General features: G+C 38.6%; 1 protein-coding gene across 8 annotated transcripts in view; it reads left to right on the forward strand.

Annotated features, from left to right (window-relative positions):
* ptpn13 (protein tyrosine phosphatase non-receptor type 13) overlaps nt 1-16,691 on the forward strand; it is a 101,106-nt gene that overhangs the window by 59,959 nt on the left and 24,456 nt on the right. For 4 of the 8 annotated variants that reach the window (XM_055179715.2, XM_073871470.1, XM_073871469.1 and 1 more), the window contains exons 13-24: nt 74-224; nt 1,000-1,138; nt 1,225-1,377; nt 1,762-1,944; nt 2,056-2,218; nt 3,917-4,280; nt 7,658-7,758; nt 9,525-9,584; nt 12,278-12,367; nt 13,181-13,288; nt 15,677-15,808; nt 16,079-16,479. In XM_055179715.2, the coding sequence (XP_055035690.2) occupies nt 74-224; nt 1,000-1,138; nt 1,225-1,377; nt 1,762-1,944; nt 2,056-2,218; nt 3,917-4,280; nt 7,658-7,758; nt 9,525-9,584; nt 12,278-12,367; nt 13,181-13,288; nt 15,677-15,808; nt 16,079-16,479 (2,045 nt within the window). The remainder of the gene's footprint in view (nt 1-73; nt 225-999; nt 1,139-1,224; nt 1,378-1,761; nt 1,945-2,055; nt 2,219-3,916; nt 4,281-7,657; nt 7,759-9,524; nt 9,585-12,277; nt 12,368-13,180; nt 13,289-15,676; nt 15,809-16,078; nt 16,480-16,691) is intronic. The other 4 variants (XM_073871471.1, XM_073871475.1, XM_073871468.1 and 1 more) reach the window with 3 other exon arrangements.

Genomic DNA, 16,691 nt, shown 5'->3' on the forward strand with positions numbered 1-16,691 from the left:
GTGTGGCTTGTAATCGTGAACATGCAAGTTTAACTTTTGATCATTTTTATTTATTTATTTGTGTTTTTCTCAGATAACGAGTTCTTCTTCGTCGAACCCGATGCCAAACTTGTCAAGGTGGCCCCTGACGGCTGGAAGGACGACCCTAGGAAGAAGAAAACTGACGTCAATTTTAATCTGTTTCTGCGTATCAAGTTTTTTCAAGATGATGTCAACTTGATACAGTAAGAGCTCAAGGCTTGTCTTAAGGCATTGAAGCACATGTAATGATCCCTCTCGCACATGCCCAAACATGTGCTCGAGTTTAGCTTCATGTTTTACTTGCTTTCTGTCTGTCACACAATACACCTTATTATTTCATGTAGGGCTGCATAATGATTAATCGCGAATAATCTATTGCAGAATAAACGTTTTTGTTTACATCATATACAGCGGGGAAAATAAGTATTTGACTTTTTTATCAGTAATGAGATTTCTAAGTGGGCTTTTGACACAAAATTTCCACCAGATGTAGCCATCAAGCCAAATATTGAATTCATATTGAAATCAGAACATTTGAGTGTATAAGTTGAGTCATAATAAATAGGGTGAAATGACACAGGGAATAAATATTGAACACACTTTATTGAATACTTTGTAGAAAAGCCTTTGTTGGTGATTACAGCTTCTAGACACCTCTTGTATTGAGAGACCAGTTGTCTGAATTGCATAGGAGTGATTCTGGCCCATTCTTCCACACAAATGGTCTTTAAATCTTGAAGGTTCCTTGGGCCTCTTTTATGAACTTTGATCTTCAGTTCTCTCACTGGGCCATTCGAGCAACTTCAAAGTCAATGTTTTTTAGAATTCATGTCTCATGTCTTTATTTATTCAAGTATAGTCTTATAAACAATCTGAATAGAAAGTCGCTTTTGTTGTGTTTAATCCTGAGGTTAATGTATATGCATAGAGAAATCAGTTGCAGATACACACGGCAAATGAATTTGTTATTTTCCATAGGCACACGATGACCAAACATCAGTACTATTTACAGCTGCGCAAGGATCTTCTGGAGGAACGGGTGCGATGTGATCTGGAAAATGCCATGATCTTGGCATCTTTGGCACTGCAGGCGGAGTATGGAGATTATCAGCCTGAGGTACAATAAACGCCTTAAAAAATTAAGTCTTGTTTATGATAAGATAATATGCTTAAAAAAACAAAATTCTTTGTTATGTCCATCAGCTCCATGGAAAGACGTATTTCAGGACGGAGCACTACCTTCCTGGGTCAGTGATGGATAAGATTGATCAGACAACCATTAAAGAAGAACTTCCCAAACTCCACAGCTCGTACTACAACACCTCAGAAGAGGAGGCGGAGCTTGAGTTCCTCAAGGTCAGGAACCAATCAGAACACATTACTGCAAAAGTAGAGCTATTTAGTTGGTTCGGGCATTTATAATAGTCTAAAAAATTTTGATTGCTGCAGTTTTTCTCCTTAAATGTTGTTGCTGGAATGCCAAAAAACACAATCTTGATTGAAGTGTTTCAAATGTGGGTTTTAAAGTTAAAAAAACAAAATCAACTCCTAAAATGTTTGTGCACATTCACATTTTTTCTTTCTTTTTCGTTTCTTTCTCTTTTATGAACTAATTTGTTAGTGGTCAATTATTGTAAATAAACCTTCTGTTTCTTTGATCTCACAAATTTGGTTTCCTAATAGCTGTTTTTGTTGTCGTCTGTGATTCAATTTGTTTTCTCTTTCCTCTGCTGTGTAAAGGTGAGCCAGCGACTGCCAGAATATGGAGTTCACTTCCATCGCGTGCTGCCAGAGAAGAGATCCCAGACTGGCATCATGTTGGGTGTTTACTCCAAAGGTGTACTTATCTTTGAGGTCCTCAATGGAAATCGAACCCCCGTGCTAAGGTTCCCCTGGAGGGACACCAAGAAACTCTCCTTCACGGTAAATCACGGATAGATGCTGTGCCATTTAGTCACATGTTGTGAAAGTCGAAGTTCTTTAGAATGTCAGATTCGTGTCTCTCATCTCTGTATGTGTGTTTTCATATTGCAGAAAAAGAAGATTTGCTTGCAGAACACTTCAGATGGGATTAAACACTTGTTTCAGACAGACAGTCAGAAGACTTGCCAGTATCTGCTACAGCTGTGCTCGGACCAGTACAAATTCCACCTACACATGAAAGCCAGACAGAACAACCAGGAATTGCAAGATTTGGGTAAGGGATAGAAGAAAAATCTAATAAAATGTTTTATACCATTTTAATTAATGTAGATTTATTTATATGTCATTGAATTATAATGAAAAATAGTGATTTGATTTGTGAATAAACATGCCTTGATCTTATCTCAACAACTGACTTCCAAACTATGGATGCTATTCCAAACATTGTGTCATGGCCATTACATATCTGATATATGATGTGCAATATGATAATGCTTTGAAGGCACAATATGTAAGATTTTGTCCCAATATTTGGAATTATCCCAAAACCACTAGCACAGTGTTATATATTGTGTTCACTTTTGTACTTGCATTATCACAAATTTTCCCAACAATGATTAAATCTAGAGATCTTTACCATTTTAACCACTGTAACATCCCTCCTCATTGTGTCACCTAGCTGTCAATTGTGTCATGTGTGTGTTTTGCAAACCATACGATATGCATTATTCCTAAATACACCTTTGCGCTATTTCAATAATTGCGGTATATTTCACTTCGTATAGTTTATTGGCAAAAGCAAAATAAAAATCGCTGCTGACGACACATCAGGGGATATGCAACCCATTGCTATTTGCATATTGCGAAATGCACATGTGCGATGTTACAGTAATTGCGATATATATTTCATTTCATATACTTATTAGCAAAAAATAGGGGCAGACACCACCTTAAAGGTATAGCTCACCCCCCAAAAAATAATATAATTAATGACTCATCCTCATGTCGTTCCAAACCTGTAAGACCTCCGTTCATTTTTGGAAACACAGTTTAAGATGTTTTAGATTTAGTCCAAGAGCTTGCTGGCCCTCCATTTAAAATCTATGTACAGTATAACTGTCCATGTCCAGAAAGGTAATAAAAACATCATCAAAGTAGTCCATGTGACATCAGTGGGTCAGTTAGAAAATGTTGAGGCATCGAAAATACATTTTGGTCCAAAATTACGACTTTATTCAGCATTGTCTTCTCTTTGGTTCTGGTGTGAACTGCGTGCACAAGACTGCAGTGACACTGCTGACGTACGCCGCTGCTGACGTGTTATCTGGTGCGCCCTTTATTTTTGCGCCCAAGCTTTATTTACAGTTTAAGGTTTGAAAAAAAATCTTCGCAAACATGTCTGAGGATAACACGTCAGCAGCGCCACTGCACGGGTATTCGCGACAGATGCATGAAAGAAGACAATGCTGAATAAAGTTGTAATTTTTGTTATTTTTGGACCAAAATGTATTTTCGATGCCTCAACAAATTATAACTGACCCATTGATGTCACATGGAGAACTTTGATGATGTTTTTATTACCTTTCTAGACATGGACAGTATACCGTACATAGATTTTTAATGGAGGGTCCGAATGCTCTCGGACTAAAACTAAAGCAACTTGAATTGTGTTTCCAAAGATGAACGGAGGTCTTACAGGTTTGGAAGGACATGAAGGTGAGTCATTAATGACATTATTTTTATTTTTGAGTAAACTATCCCTTTAAGAGACCATTCCCAAACCAATCATCCTAGAAGTTCCCCTATGACTTACATGGCAAGCCAAAACTTGAGTTTCTACCTTGAGAATCGATGCAAATCTTGATGTGAAGTACTAGTGCTGTTCTACTAGATTTAATCTGTTTGTGGTTTTGTCTGTGAGCCATCATACTTCTGTGACGATGTACTGTATTCTGTTATTTCGTCTCTGCAGAGAACTCACCCCTGGCCAGTCTGAAGTACTCTGATGGGATGAGCGCGATCAGTTTTTCTCCCAGCACAGACCCGGAACTTTTCAAGAGAATGTCCTACTCGGAGATGTCCCTGAATAAGGGCGGGACTCGAATCTCCGTTCCACCCGATCAATCCTATCCGGGGTTCATCGGCAGCTCCAACTCCAAGATGAAAAGTCGTTCCCATCATAACCTGGGTCAGCTGCCTGAGTCGCCAGAGCACAGGTTGGTGCCTTTCGGTAGCCAATCGCAAAGCGGCATGGCTCGATCACAAATGCTTGTATCATCACATCAGCGTGCAAGTTCAGACACGGACTCCATCATCGTCACCAGACAGCAGGATGGGTGAGAGATTACAAATATACAAAGAACTCCTGTCTCGCTCTGCACACTTTAATTCAACTTTAAATATTTTAATATTATTATTCTTTTTATTTTATCTTCACATTGCTTGTCTTTGCATCCGGTGTACTTGGTATTGCTGTATGTTTTTTGCTTATATGTTTTTTGCAAGCTTTACACTCGTCTCACCCTCCTACTGATTGTCTTGGCTTTATACTTGTCTCGCTTGCTGTTTTTCAACATTCGTCTTTCTCTCACGCTTTGCATTTCAAAGTTGCTCTGTCAGCCTGACACTAAGCTGCCTAAGGGCAAACAGCGTTAATCAGCTCTCAAGAGAGACAGATCCATGTGTAAGCGTATTTGTGTGTGATTCTTTATACTGAATTCACACATGCTTGCAACTGTTTTGTATCTGTGAGACGATAACACTAGTGATTTACACTCTGTGGTGTAACACACACTCATCAAAACCTTGTAATTAAAGCCGGTTCAAAATAATTGTAAACGTTTATAATTTATATTAATATAAATTAGCCGAAACCCAAGTATGAGCTCCTTTAGCCTGAAACCCAGGTATGAGGGCCTTTAGCCGAAACCCAAGTGTGAGCGCCTTTAGCCGAAACCCAAGTGTGAGCGCCTTTAGCCGAAACCCAAGTGTGAGCGCCTTTAGCCGAAACCCAAGTGTGAGCGCCTTTAGCCGAAACCCAAGTGTGAGCGCCTTTAGCCGAAACCCATGTGTGTGAGCGCCTTTAGCCGAAACCCATGTGTGTGAGCGCCTTTAGCCGAAACCCAAGTGTGAGCGCCTTTAGCCCAAACCCATGTGTGTGAGCGCCTTTAGCCCAAACCCATGTGTGTGAGCGCCTTTAGCCCAAACCCATGTGTGTGAGCGCCTTTAGCCCAAACCCATGTGTGTGAGCGCCTTTAGCCCAAACCCATGTGTGTGAGCGCCTTTAGCCCAAACCCATGTGTGTGAGCGCCTTTAGCCCAAACCCATGTGTGTGAGCGCCTTTAGCCCAAACCCATGTGTGTGAGCGCCTTTAGCCCAAACCCATGTGTGTGAGCGCCTTTAGCCCAAACCCATGTGTGTGAGCGCCTTTAGCCCAAACCCATGTGTGTGAGCGCCTTTAGCCCAAACCCATGTGTGTGAGCGCCTTTAGCCCAAACCCATGTGTGTGAGCGCCTTTAGCCCAAACCCATGTGTGTGAGCGCCTTTAGCCCAAACCCATGTGTGTGAGCGCCTTTAGCCCAAACCCATGTGTGTGAGCGCCTTTAGCCCAAACCCATGTGTGTGAGCGCCTTTAGCCCAAACCCATGTGTGTGAGCGCCTTTAGCCCAAACCCATGTGTGTGAGCGCCTTTAGCCCAAACCCATGTGTGTGAGCGCCTTTAGCCCAAACCCATGTGTGTGAGCGCCTTTAGCCCAAACCCATGTGTGTGAGCGCCTTTAGCCCAAACCCAAGTATGAGCGCCTTTAGCCGAAACTCACTTTTGAGCGCCTTTAGGCGAAACTCAATTTTGCGCGCCTTTAGCCGAAACTCAATTTTGAGCGCCTTTAGCTGAAACTCACTTTTGGGCGAAACTCAATTTTGAGCACCTTTGGCCGAAACACAGTTTTGAGTGCCTTCAGCCGGAAACTAGGTTTGACCACCCAAACTGAATTTTGAGCGCCTTTAGCCGAAACCCAGTTTTAAGTGCCTTCAGCCGGAGACCAGGTTTGAGCACTGAAATTCAATTTTGAGCGCCTTTAGGCGAAACTCAATTTTCAGCGCCTTTAGGCGAAACTCAATTTTAAGCGCCTTTAGGCGAAACTCAATTTTGAGCGCCTTTAGGCGAAACTCAATTTTGAGCGCCTTTAGCGGAAACTCAATTTTGAGCGCCTTTAGGAAAACTCAATTTTGAGCGCCTTTAGCGGAAACTCAATTTTGAGCGCCCTTAGCGGAAACTCAATTTTGAGCGCCTTTAGCGGAAACTCAATTTTGAGCGCCTTTAGCCGAACCTCAATTTGATGCGCCTTTAGCGGAAACTCAATTTTGAGCGCCTTTAGCGGAAACTCAATTTTGAGCGCCTTTAGCCGTAACTCAATTTGGAGCGCCTTTAGCCGAAACTCAATTTGGAGCGCCTTTTAGCCGAAACTCAATTTTGAGCGCCTTTAGCCGAACCTCAATTTTGAGCGCCTTTAGCCGAACCTCAATTTGATGCGCCTTTAGCGGAAACTCAATTTTGAGCGCCTTTAGCGGAAACTCAATTTTGAGCGCCTTTAGCCGTAACTCAATTTGGAGCGCCTTTAGCCGAAACTCAATTTGGAGCGCCTTTTAGCCGAAACTCAATTTTGAGCGCCTTTAGCCGAAACTCAATTTTGAGCGCCTTTAGCCGAAACTCAATTTTGAGTGCCTTTAGCCGAAACTCAATTTTGAGCGCCTTTAGCCAAACTCAATTTTAAGTGCCTTTAGTGGAAATCCAATTTTTACACATTTGGAAGAGAAAGCGATTAATATTTTAAACTCATTTGGTGATTATGTGTCACATGTCCATTGTAACGAATTACTGCAGTAAGTTCAAATGGGGTGTCACGTCATTAACGTTGTCTCTTATTGGTTCTTGAGCAGATTTAGCAATCGATACGTTGTGTATTCATCATTTGCGATACTGTTGCAATACATGGATGCCAAGTATCGAACTTTGATTGCTGTAAATAAATTTTACATGAGAATTTAACATTTTTGTAGAAAAATAAAGCAAGATGAACAAACAGAGAAATTATTATTATTATTATTTTTAAATAAAACGGATCTGAACAAAATTTTCCCTTGGGTACATATTCGTGGAAACACACACATAAGAAAGTAAATTCATTTATGGCGACTAGTCGGCGATACCAAATCTCATTGGTTCTTGCATATCTCACAACTAGTTATCTTATGCGCGTTTCATCATGTGACACTCAAGAACCAATGAGAGACAACGTTAATGAAGTGACATCCCTTTGAACTTACTGCACTAATTCGTTACAATGGACATGTGACACATTAATCACCAAATGAGTTCAAAATTTAAATCGCTTTCTCTTCCAAATGTAAATTATGAGAAAATATTTATTTATTTATTTGAACTATTCTGTTAAAGTTCTGTCATTGTTTATTAACCCTCATGTCACTTCAAACCTGTATATACCTGGTAGCACAGAATTAGGATTATATAAGTGAATAATGACAGATTTGTTTTTTTACCATTTAGTAAAGCAGTATTAAAATTGACTTCCTGCAATATTTATGTATCAATTTAGGTGCTGTGCATTAATTAATTCTGCTTCGCTGTTGGATTTAATTGCCTCTCTTGTTTTGTTTCCCATCATCATGTTCTCTCTCTGTCTCACCACATCAGCAGTGCGTTCGGCCCTGCGGCCAAAGCCAGCTGGGGTGTCAGTAACTTGAAAGGGTCGGACTCTTCATCGGCTGAGGACATTGGACAGGCGTATGTCATAGGTGAGGACAATGAGATGCAAGCAGTTTAAATTTAAGTAGTTAATATTTCCTTTCTTTTGTAGTTCTCTCTTTGTTTCTCTCTCATACCCTTTCATTCATCCCACAGTCTGTCAGAATAGTGGGCAGAATCTGTTTCTATGTTTCTCTGTAGAGACAGCGGCTGTCCACTTCCTGCGTTTTATCTTTTTAACAACTCTGTTTCTCTGTTGCCTCACTGATTTTCGTGATTTTTACTTCCATTTCATCCTATCATCTGCTGTCAGATCAAAGAGGACGGCAGCACGGAAATCCTCTAAGCATCTTTCTCCGCATGTCCAGAAATAGCATATAGTCTGAATTGATGCACTTCAGTTCAGTCATATGTTTGTGCTTCGATCTGTGCATGTTTATATGATAATCCCCCCCTACAAATGTAAAATATCTGCTTAGGTAATCAGCGACTGTTATTTAATTCCTTTTATACGCTTATTTTAATATATTAAATCAGTGAGTCGTGAGTGTTCCTGGAGCTCAGTTGGCAGAGCAATGTGTTAGCGGCGCATAAGGTTGTGGGTTTAATGCCCCATAGTGATAAAAATTTATACATTGTAATTCACTTTGGATAAAGCATCTTCCAAATGCATAAATATAAATATACAGCATAGTATATAGTATATGGGTGATTCTCTCGAAAACTTGGTTTTAAAAATGTCAGGCATGAAAATGTAAAAATTGCTTAAATTTACTTTTTTTTCCCACCAGACATTGAAAAACAAAGTCTGGAGTAAATGGGAACATTAATTTAAAAACTTTTACTTACCATTTAACACGTTTTGTAACATAATTTAAAAAAATTAGTCCTAAAAAATCTCATTACCGCAACAGTCAGAAAACATCAACACTGACATATTTTCAAAATGACATGACAAACCTGAAAGAACATAATTTGGAGATTCTGCACATGCATTTAAAATCAAAGTATTATGCTTCTATTAATTAAATTAACATTTAATAAGCATCTGTTGCGGTAATGATAATCAAAATGTCGTGTAAGCATTCTGACAAAACAATATTTCAAATTAACTGCAAAAAAATGATCTTACCTGGTAGCCATCTTGAAGTAACTGGTCCATGTGCTTGGTCACTCAAAATCAAACTTTATTAAAATTCTGTATGTGTGCTTAAACTGTTCTCAAAAAGTGTTGCGGAGGATGAGAACATCAGGCATGGACACATCATTTTCCTAATTTTTCTTCATTATTATTATACATGAATATTCAGTAAATATTTTTTTCTGTCATCTAAAGTAGTCTAGCAAAACATCCATTTTTTTTCTTAATATTTTTGTGTTAAGTTGATTAAATTACAACATAACGCATGTTCAAACACAGCCGGACACATTGCGGTAATGAGAATTTCAGCAGAAAATGAGATAAAATTTACAATTATAAATTCTTATGTTGAAATCACACATTGTGCAAGGTAGAACACAGTATTGTGTTAATTCTGATGCTTTTTAATGTTACTATATTACACATTTTAAAGCTAAAATCATTAGTGCCGTGGTGTTTCAATGGTTTCGTGAGAATCACCCATATGAGAAGCCATGCACCATAATGGTTTGATTATGCAAAGCACTGTGCAAAATGGAGGTAAATATCTACACTAAGTCAGTATGGAGTCACTATTTATAACTAACTTATATTCTTTTTAAAGACATTCTTGCCCCCCCAAACTCCACCTATGTTTTTCTGTGCAGTCTTATCGTGACATTTTTGTTTCCTCAGGTGTTAGCATGCACAGCTCTGGAGCCCCATCTACCCCTGCGTCTTCCATCGGAATCAGTGGTACGCTGTATAATCTCTGTTTTGTTTAATGTAGATCATTGCTTGAAACGTCTTTGGTTCGACTCCCGGGAGAACACACACTGATAAAAATGTATAGCGTGAATGCTCTGTAAAAGCATCTGCCAAATGCATAAATCTAGAAACTTTCCCGCCCACCCGTCTGCTTCTGTTTAGTGGTTAAGTCCTGAAAGTTGGTATGAAATTTCGTGTCCTGGTCTGCCCCTAAAACACAAACATATGCTCGAATTACAGTGAACTTCCAGCGAAGCAAAGTAGGCATGCTAGTTGACTTCCATTTAATCAGAACCTCAAAGCCTGAGAACTTTCCAAATCCAACATGTCCTCTTTGGTCGTGTCTTACAGTAAATGCTTTCTTTCTGTCTATCTCTATCTTGGCTCTGGTTTTATTGCCATCTCTCTTTGGCTTGGATGCATGCTGTTGAGGGCCATTACAATCCCTTCACTAAGATGTGCGTTTTCAGTGTATTTGTCAGCTCTGATATACAGCTGTGCTGTGACATAATCCCTCTTATCCTATAAAATAAGCTGCAGAGGGCCGACCAGGGCCTGTTTGCACAGCAGCAAGAGCAGTAATGAAAGATTAGTCTTGGTTTCGGAAGGGTGTGTATGTTGGTGGGGTGTGAAGTGTGCTAAATGTCAGATATCGTTTGGCTTGCCGCGTCACGCACCTTTTTTAGGTTCTGCAGAGGGATTCGATTGCTGCTGGATCTTTGCCACATTGGAATAGTTGTGCATAGTTCACACGAAAATTTAAGTTCTCTCATCATTTGCACACCTCCGTGCCATCCCAAATGTATTTGACTTAATTTAATCAGTTTAGCACCTTTTTTTATATTTAATATATTTACATGTAAGGGTCCCAGAATGTTGAAGCTCCTAAAGCACATAAAAATAATCCTAAATTTCCACATCTGTGGATTAAAAAATTTTTGCAGAAGCAAAACGATTCATATTTTGAGCTGATTTTGTGAAAGTGAATCCATTACAGATACATCTGAGCGCTAAATTCAAATATAGTGACACATCAATCACTTTATATCTGAAAATGATTTTTGTCATAAGACATGCAATTTGTTATCAACATGTTGATATATTTGAATTTAGAGCTCTGATGGGCTTATTTTGGTTTCAGTTTTGCTAAATAAGTGTGGAATATTCATTGTTTTCTTACACAAAGTCCTCATTTGTTTAATATTTGAATACAGGGTTCCCACGGGTCCTTGAAATCCTTGAAAGTTTGTGAATGTGGGGGAAAAATTTAAGACCCTGGGAAGTTTTTGAAATATACATACATAGAGACAGGTCACTGAAAGTGCTTGAATTTATTTTATGCAAGAAGTTTTCAAGGAATAATATGGATTTTTTTCCAGTATAGTGTAGGATAATATTCAAAAAATTCTAGACTTTTTACTGTTCGCTTCAAATGCTTATATCTTCTGTATGCGAATGTTAATTCATATTTACATTCACATTTAGTCCTTAAATTTGAGGGTATTTGACCTGGAAAGTCCTTGGAACGTTCTTGAATTAAAGTTAACTAAGGTGTGGGAACCCTGGGATTAAGTCACATATTAACTCTCTGGAGTAATTTGGATTACTTGAATGATGGATGTGTATTTTGGGGCTTTTTGGGACCCATATATGTACATTAAAGGAATACTCCACTTTCATAAAAAATCCCGATAATTTACTAATTTTTTGAGGGAAACATTCCAGGATTTTTCTCAATTATAATGGACATTTTCGTCATTTTCGCAAAAAAAAGTACTTTTAAATCACAACTTCTCAAAACATTTTTTTTTTTTTGGTTTAAAAGTACTTTTTTGATGAAAAGATGCTCGTTTTGCTAGATATAAGACCCTTATGCCTCGTTTGGGATTGTTTAGAGCCCTTTGAAGCTGCATTGAAAGTCCAATGTATGGAGAAAAGCAAAGTTATAGTACTTAAGTATTTTTACTTTCTACATAAAAGTAAATTTTCAATTATTCGTATTTTATTAGTGTTTTTCTTTGGAAAACAAACATTCCAAAACATATTATCATAATTTTTACTCCACTACATTTCATAATTTAAAGTTTTTGGTTTATATGTAATATTTAAGTACATTAAACATCTAGTAATTTTTCGTACTTTTACGCAAGAAATTAAAAGTACACAATTTTTATGTAATTAGGCATTAAATCAATTTTAATATGCAATATATAATGAATACACAGTATGATTTTATGCTTTAAAATGTAGTGAACATTTTTTAGTAAAGAAAAGTAATTTTTTTCCCAAGACAAACACTCTGATAAAGCATAGATGCTTGAAAAATGGAACTAAAATACTTAAGTATTATACACCTCTGGAGAAAAGTCCTGGAATGTTTTTTTTTTAAAACTTAATTTTAATTCTGTCATCATTTACTTACCCTCATGTTGTTCAAAACCAGTATGACTTTCTTTTTTTCTGTTAAATGCAAAATAAAATATTTTGATAAATGATTGTAACCACACAGTTAATGGTACCCATTGACTGCCATAGTATGTAAAAACAAAAATACTATCACGGTCCCAATTCAATGGGTACCGTCAACTACCCCTTCAAGGCTTAGTTGAATAACTACCAATGCCTGTAAGTTCTCAAGTGCCATGCCGGACTAATATCCTTCTGGTATTTCCTATTCACAGATTCCCTAAAGAAGAAGGTCCACGCTTTACCCTCTCCAGAACGAGAGATACAGACCGTAAATCTGAAGAAAGATGTCAAATATGGACTGGGTAAGTAATAAAGCCCTGCTGCTGAGAGAGGTTTACACAGACCATTGACACAAACATCCTGTTGAACGTCTGATGCTGATAGCAAGGATTATCAGCTCACAGAAAACTGTATGTGACGGGGGGTGAAGGATAATGTGATATAGTGCAGATCACTGGCAGCACTCACAGTGATTTATGAATCTCATTGAGGGAGAGAGAATGTGCTAGTTAATAGTTATCTATCATTGATGCATGAGCAAAGAGGGCTGTTGTTCTCAATATTAGCATAAAGGCCTTTTATACAACAGCCTATAAAGAAAAAAATAAAAAGCTCAGATGCAAAAGCCGTTAAACGCCACCTCCATCAAAAATTAGATGATGATATTAACAGAATGCTCTTGGCACGCATTATACATTCATCAAAATGTTTCAAATTCGCTTAATTCCTGTTTTTTATAATCCCTGGTTTGTTGTCAAAATCCGTTTTCAGTCTCGTAAATGGAAGATAAGTTATATTCGCACGAAAGTGATTTTGCAACTGTTGTCTAGTGTGCTTGCTAACAAGAAAACATGTCAGGAGGAGCACTTAGAGGGTTTTGCATCTGAACAAATTTCAAGAAACTTACACTTAAAAAAAAAAATTGAACTAAGGTAATTAACTTGTCATGTATTTTTCAGATATAAAATACTCTAAAGGGACTGTTGTTATTGATTCTTTGCGGGTGTCTACCGGGCGTTAAGTTAGGGCCCCAAAAGCTGCTTTTTTTTGGCTGAAACGGTCTATACTGACTACATGTATGTTATGTGACTTATGTTATGTTTGTTGTGCTTTAGGTTTTCAAATTGTAGATGGACAGAACTCTGGACGACAGGACCTGGGTCCCCTCGTCAGCTCTATTACACCTGGTGGGCCCGCTGATGTCGACGGCTGTCTGAAACCTGGTATGAACCGAGGGGCAACCTTACGATCTCTCTGGTGAAGGCAATAGACCTTTTGCGAGTAGACATCATAGTTACGTCACTTGCATGCTGTGCGCGCAATGTAGTGGCAGAAAAACAGTGGAAATTAATTATACACGAGTGAAACAAGCAAGATAACTCACTAGAAAATCTCTTGTGGTGTAGTTAAATGTCAGAATAGGAATGCCAAAAAAAATGTGTTTACAGCCTGGTACAAAAAGTGTTTTTGGTCTATATAGCTAACTTTACCCTTCATGTCAACTGTGAGGGGTGTAAAATTTTTGTAACTTATCCGTTTAAATGGTATTAACCCTAATGCTGCGTTTACACTAGCCGCGGTAGAGGCGTCTAAATAGCATCTACCGCGTCTAGATTGCCGCTCAAACATTTTGAATGCATTCGCGCGTCTAGAGCGAAGTAGACACGCGGAAAAGCAAGCATTTAAAGCGCGTCAGAGACGAAATCCGCTTCTTGTGGGAGGGGCAAGTGCTTTGCGGTTGTCTGTTTGCAAGATGGCTGATGTTGATCGGTTTGTATTTGGTAACTTTACTATAGGGAGAAAATAGTTTTAAAAAAATGGAGGGAATGCCGCGGGTCGGTAAACGTCAGTGAAATATGTATTTACAACTTATCAGGTTGCCCAATGTCCTCACTGACACTCTTCCAAGCGAGGTCCTTTTTATTCCTGTCTCTATATAAATAAGAACTTGTGTCATATAGCTCCGGGTGACTGCTCACGGACAATATAAAGCATTCCTCCGTGTTGAATGAATGACTCCAGCAAGCAGGCTCCTGATTGGTTAACGCAGCGCAAAAATTAGCCAAAGTTTAAATGTCTCAACTCGGGCGTCAGCCACAAATTCGCGTCAAACGCAAAACGCACAAAAAACAAAAGAATGGCGCGAATTGAGCGTCTACCGTGCCGCGCTGAACGCCTCATTAACGCCGCGAGACATCCAGACGCGCATCAAGGCGTCTTCACATTGACTTAACATTGAAATCACTCGCTCTTGACGTGGCTGGTGTAAACGCAGAATTAAAGTTCTGCATAATTAGGGCATGGCCACTTGAGTGACGGGTGAAGTGCCAATACTGTCGAGTTGGGAAGGCATGGTTTCAACAACTAGCAACCTCTGCTTCACCCACGTCCCGCTTCTTTACCCATTTTCGGTTAACCGCGATTGATGCGTGGCCAAGATGGAGTTGGCAGGCACCGCCTAATATTGGCTTCAAAAAAGTTCTTCACTTTGTTCCATTATGCTGTTAATCAAAAGAGCTTAAAAAAATTCAAATTTCTGTTTATCTGATATTTTTAATAAAGTATCCCTGGAATGTATTAAAGGATTAGTCAATTTTCTTAAAAGAAAAATCCAGATAATTTACTCACCACCATGTCATCCAAAATGTTGATGTCTTTCTTTGTTCAGTCCAGAAGAAATTATGTTTTTTGAGGAAAACATTGCAGGATTTTTCTAATTTTAATGGACTTTAATAGAGCCCAACATTTAATACTTAACTCAACACTTAACAGTTTTTTACAACGGAGTTTCAAAGGACTATAAACGATCCCAAACGAGGCATAAGGGTCTTATCTAGCAAAACGATTGTCATTTTTGACAATAAAAATAACAAATATACACTTAAACTACAACTTCTCGTCATGTAGATCCGGTCGTGATGCGCCAGCTGACCCCACGCAATACGTCATGACGTCAAGAGGTCACAGAGGACGAATGTGAAACTCCGCCCCAATGTTTACAAGTGTGTTGAAAGAGGACCGTTCCTACGTTGTTGTATGTCAACTGATACTAATTAATGTCTTTGTGACAGTTTATTGTTTACAATGGTCCGCAAATGTGCTTTTTATATATGTTACACGTGACCTCCCTATGTCACTACGCATTTACGTTAGGTCGCGCTGGACCAGACCTAGACGAAAACTTGTGGTTTAAAAGTGCATATTTTTTATTTTTCTTGTCAAAAATGACAATCGTTTCACTACATAAGACCCAAATGCCTCGTTTGGGATCGTTTATAGTCCTTTGAAACTCTGTTGAAAAAACACTGTTAAGTGTTGAGTTATGTATTAAATGTTGGGCTCTATTAAAGTCCATTAAAATGAGAAAAATCCTGCAATGTTTTCCTCAAAAAATATAATTTCTTCTGGACTGAACAAAGAAAGACATCAACATTTTGGATGACATGGTGGTGAGTAAATTATCTGGATTTTTCTTTTAAGAAAATGGAATATTCCTTTAGGATTTTTGGATTTTTATCAAGCTTAAATGTCTTGAATGCATGATTTTCTTTTTAACGTGCTGACATGACGTTAAAAAATGAATAATAAATACCTGTATGTGTTTCTTGTAGGTGATAGGCTGTTGAGTGTGAATGATGTAAGCCTGGAGGGCCTATCACACGAGAGAGTGGTTGATATTCTGCAGAGCACCCCTGATAATGTCACTCTGGTGGTCTCTCAGCCTAAAGAGAGGCTGTTTCCAGGTATAACTTACATTAAAAATGCTGCAAGATTTTTCAAGACTATAACTTTTCATAAATGGCTTGAAATGTGCACCTGTCAGAGTGCATTCTGTATATGTGTCCTAACAATCACAAATAACATACAGTTAGGAATGTGAACTTAATAATTTAATGTGTTATAATGCTATATTGGGTTTTACACTTTTTCTGGTCCAAAATCTACTACACCTTGCATGGCATAGACAAAATAGTAATTGCATAGATAACAACAGTCTTCTTCACCTCTCCCAGACTCTCCTACAGGAATCCATAGCTATAGATCAGACTCCGCTGAACAAAAACAAGAAATGGGTGTTGATTCTTCCTCTGAAGGGCATACAGGCTCCCCCAGCCCCTCTCTTACCCTTAATAAATCGTCTCCGCCCCAGTCGGCACGACAGGAGAGCGTCAGCTCCCACGACTCCAGGACCGAAAGCATTGGCCTTCAACAGACACATCTCAATGGATTTCATCCTACAGAGGACATCACAGCTGACAATAAATCCACAGCTAAAGCCACCCCACCAGCACTTCCTCCTAAAACCTGGAAATCCAAAGTCGCCGATGTTCCAAAAGAGCTGGAATCCTCTGATAAATGGGATTCAGATGAGGACACGTACTCGAGTAGCAACGAGAAACAAATGACTAAAAAGGTAGAATTAGAATTAGTCTATGTAGTGATTTGATAGAACTTTTAGCATCGCCTATAAGTTAGTTTTGAAGTAAAAGTACTAGTCAGTTAAGTAACTGTTTTAATGTGAACTTTAGATAGTTTGATTTTTAAGATGTTACTTTAGTGTTAAAAAATACTCTTTTGAACAACAGGACAGTTCTTGTTGTTCATTGCATCCTTTTTGGAGTTTCG

The sequence above is a fragment of the Misgurnus anguillicaudatus genome, chromosome 9 (assembly GCF_027580225.2).
Source record: "Misgurnus anguillicaudatus chromosome 9, ASM2758022v2, whole genome shotgun sequence".
Taxonomy (NCBI): Eukaryota; Metazoa; Chordata; class Actinopteri; order Cypriniformes; family Cobitidae; genus Misgurnus; species Misgurnus anguillicaudatus.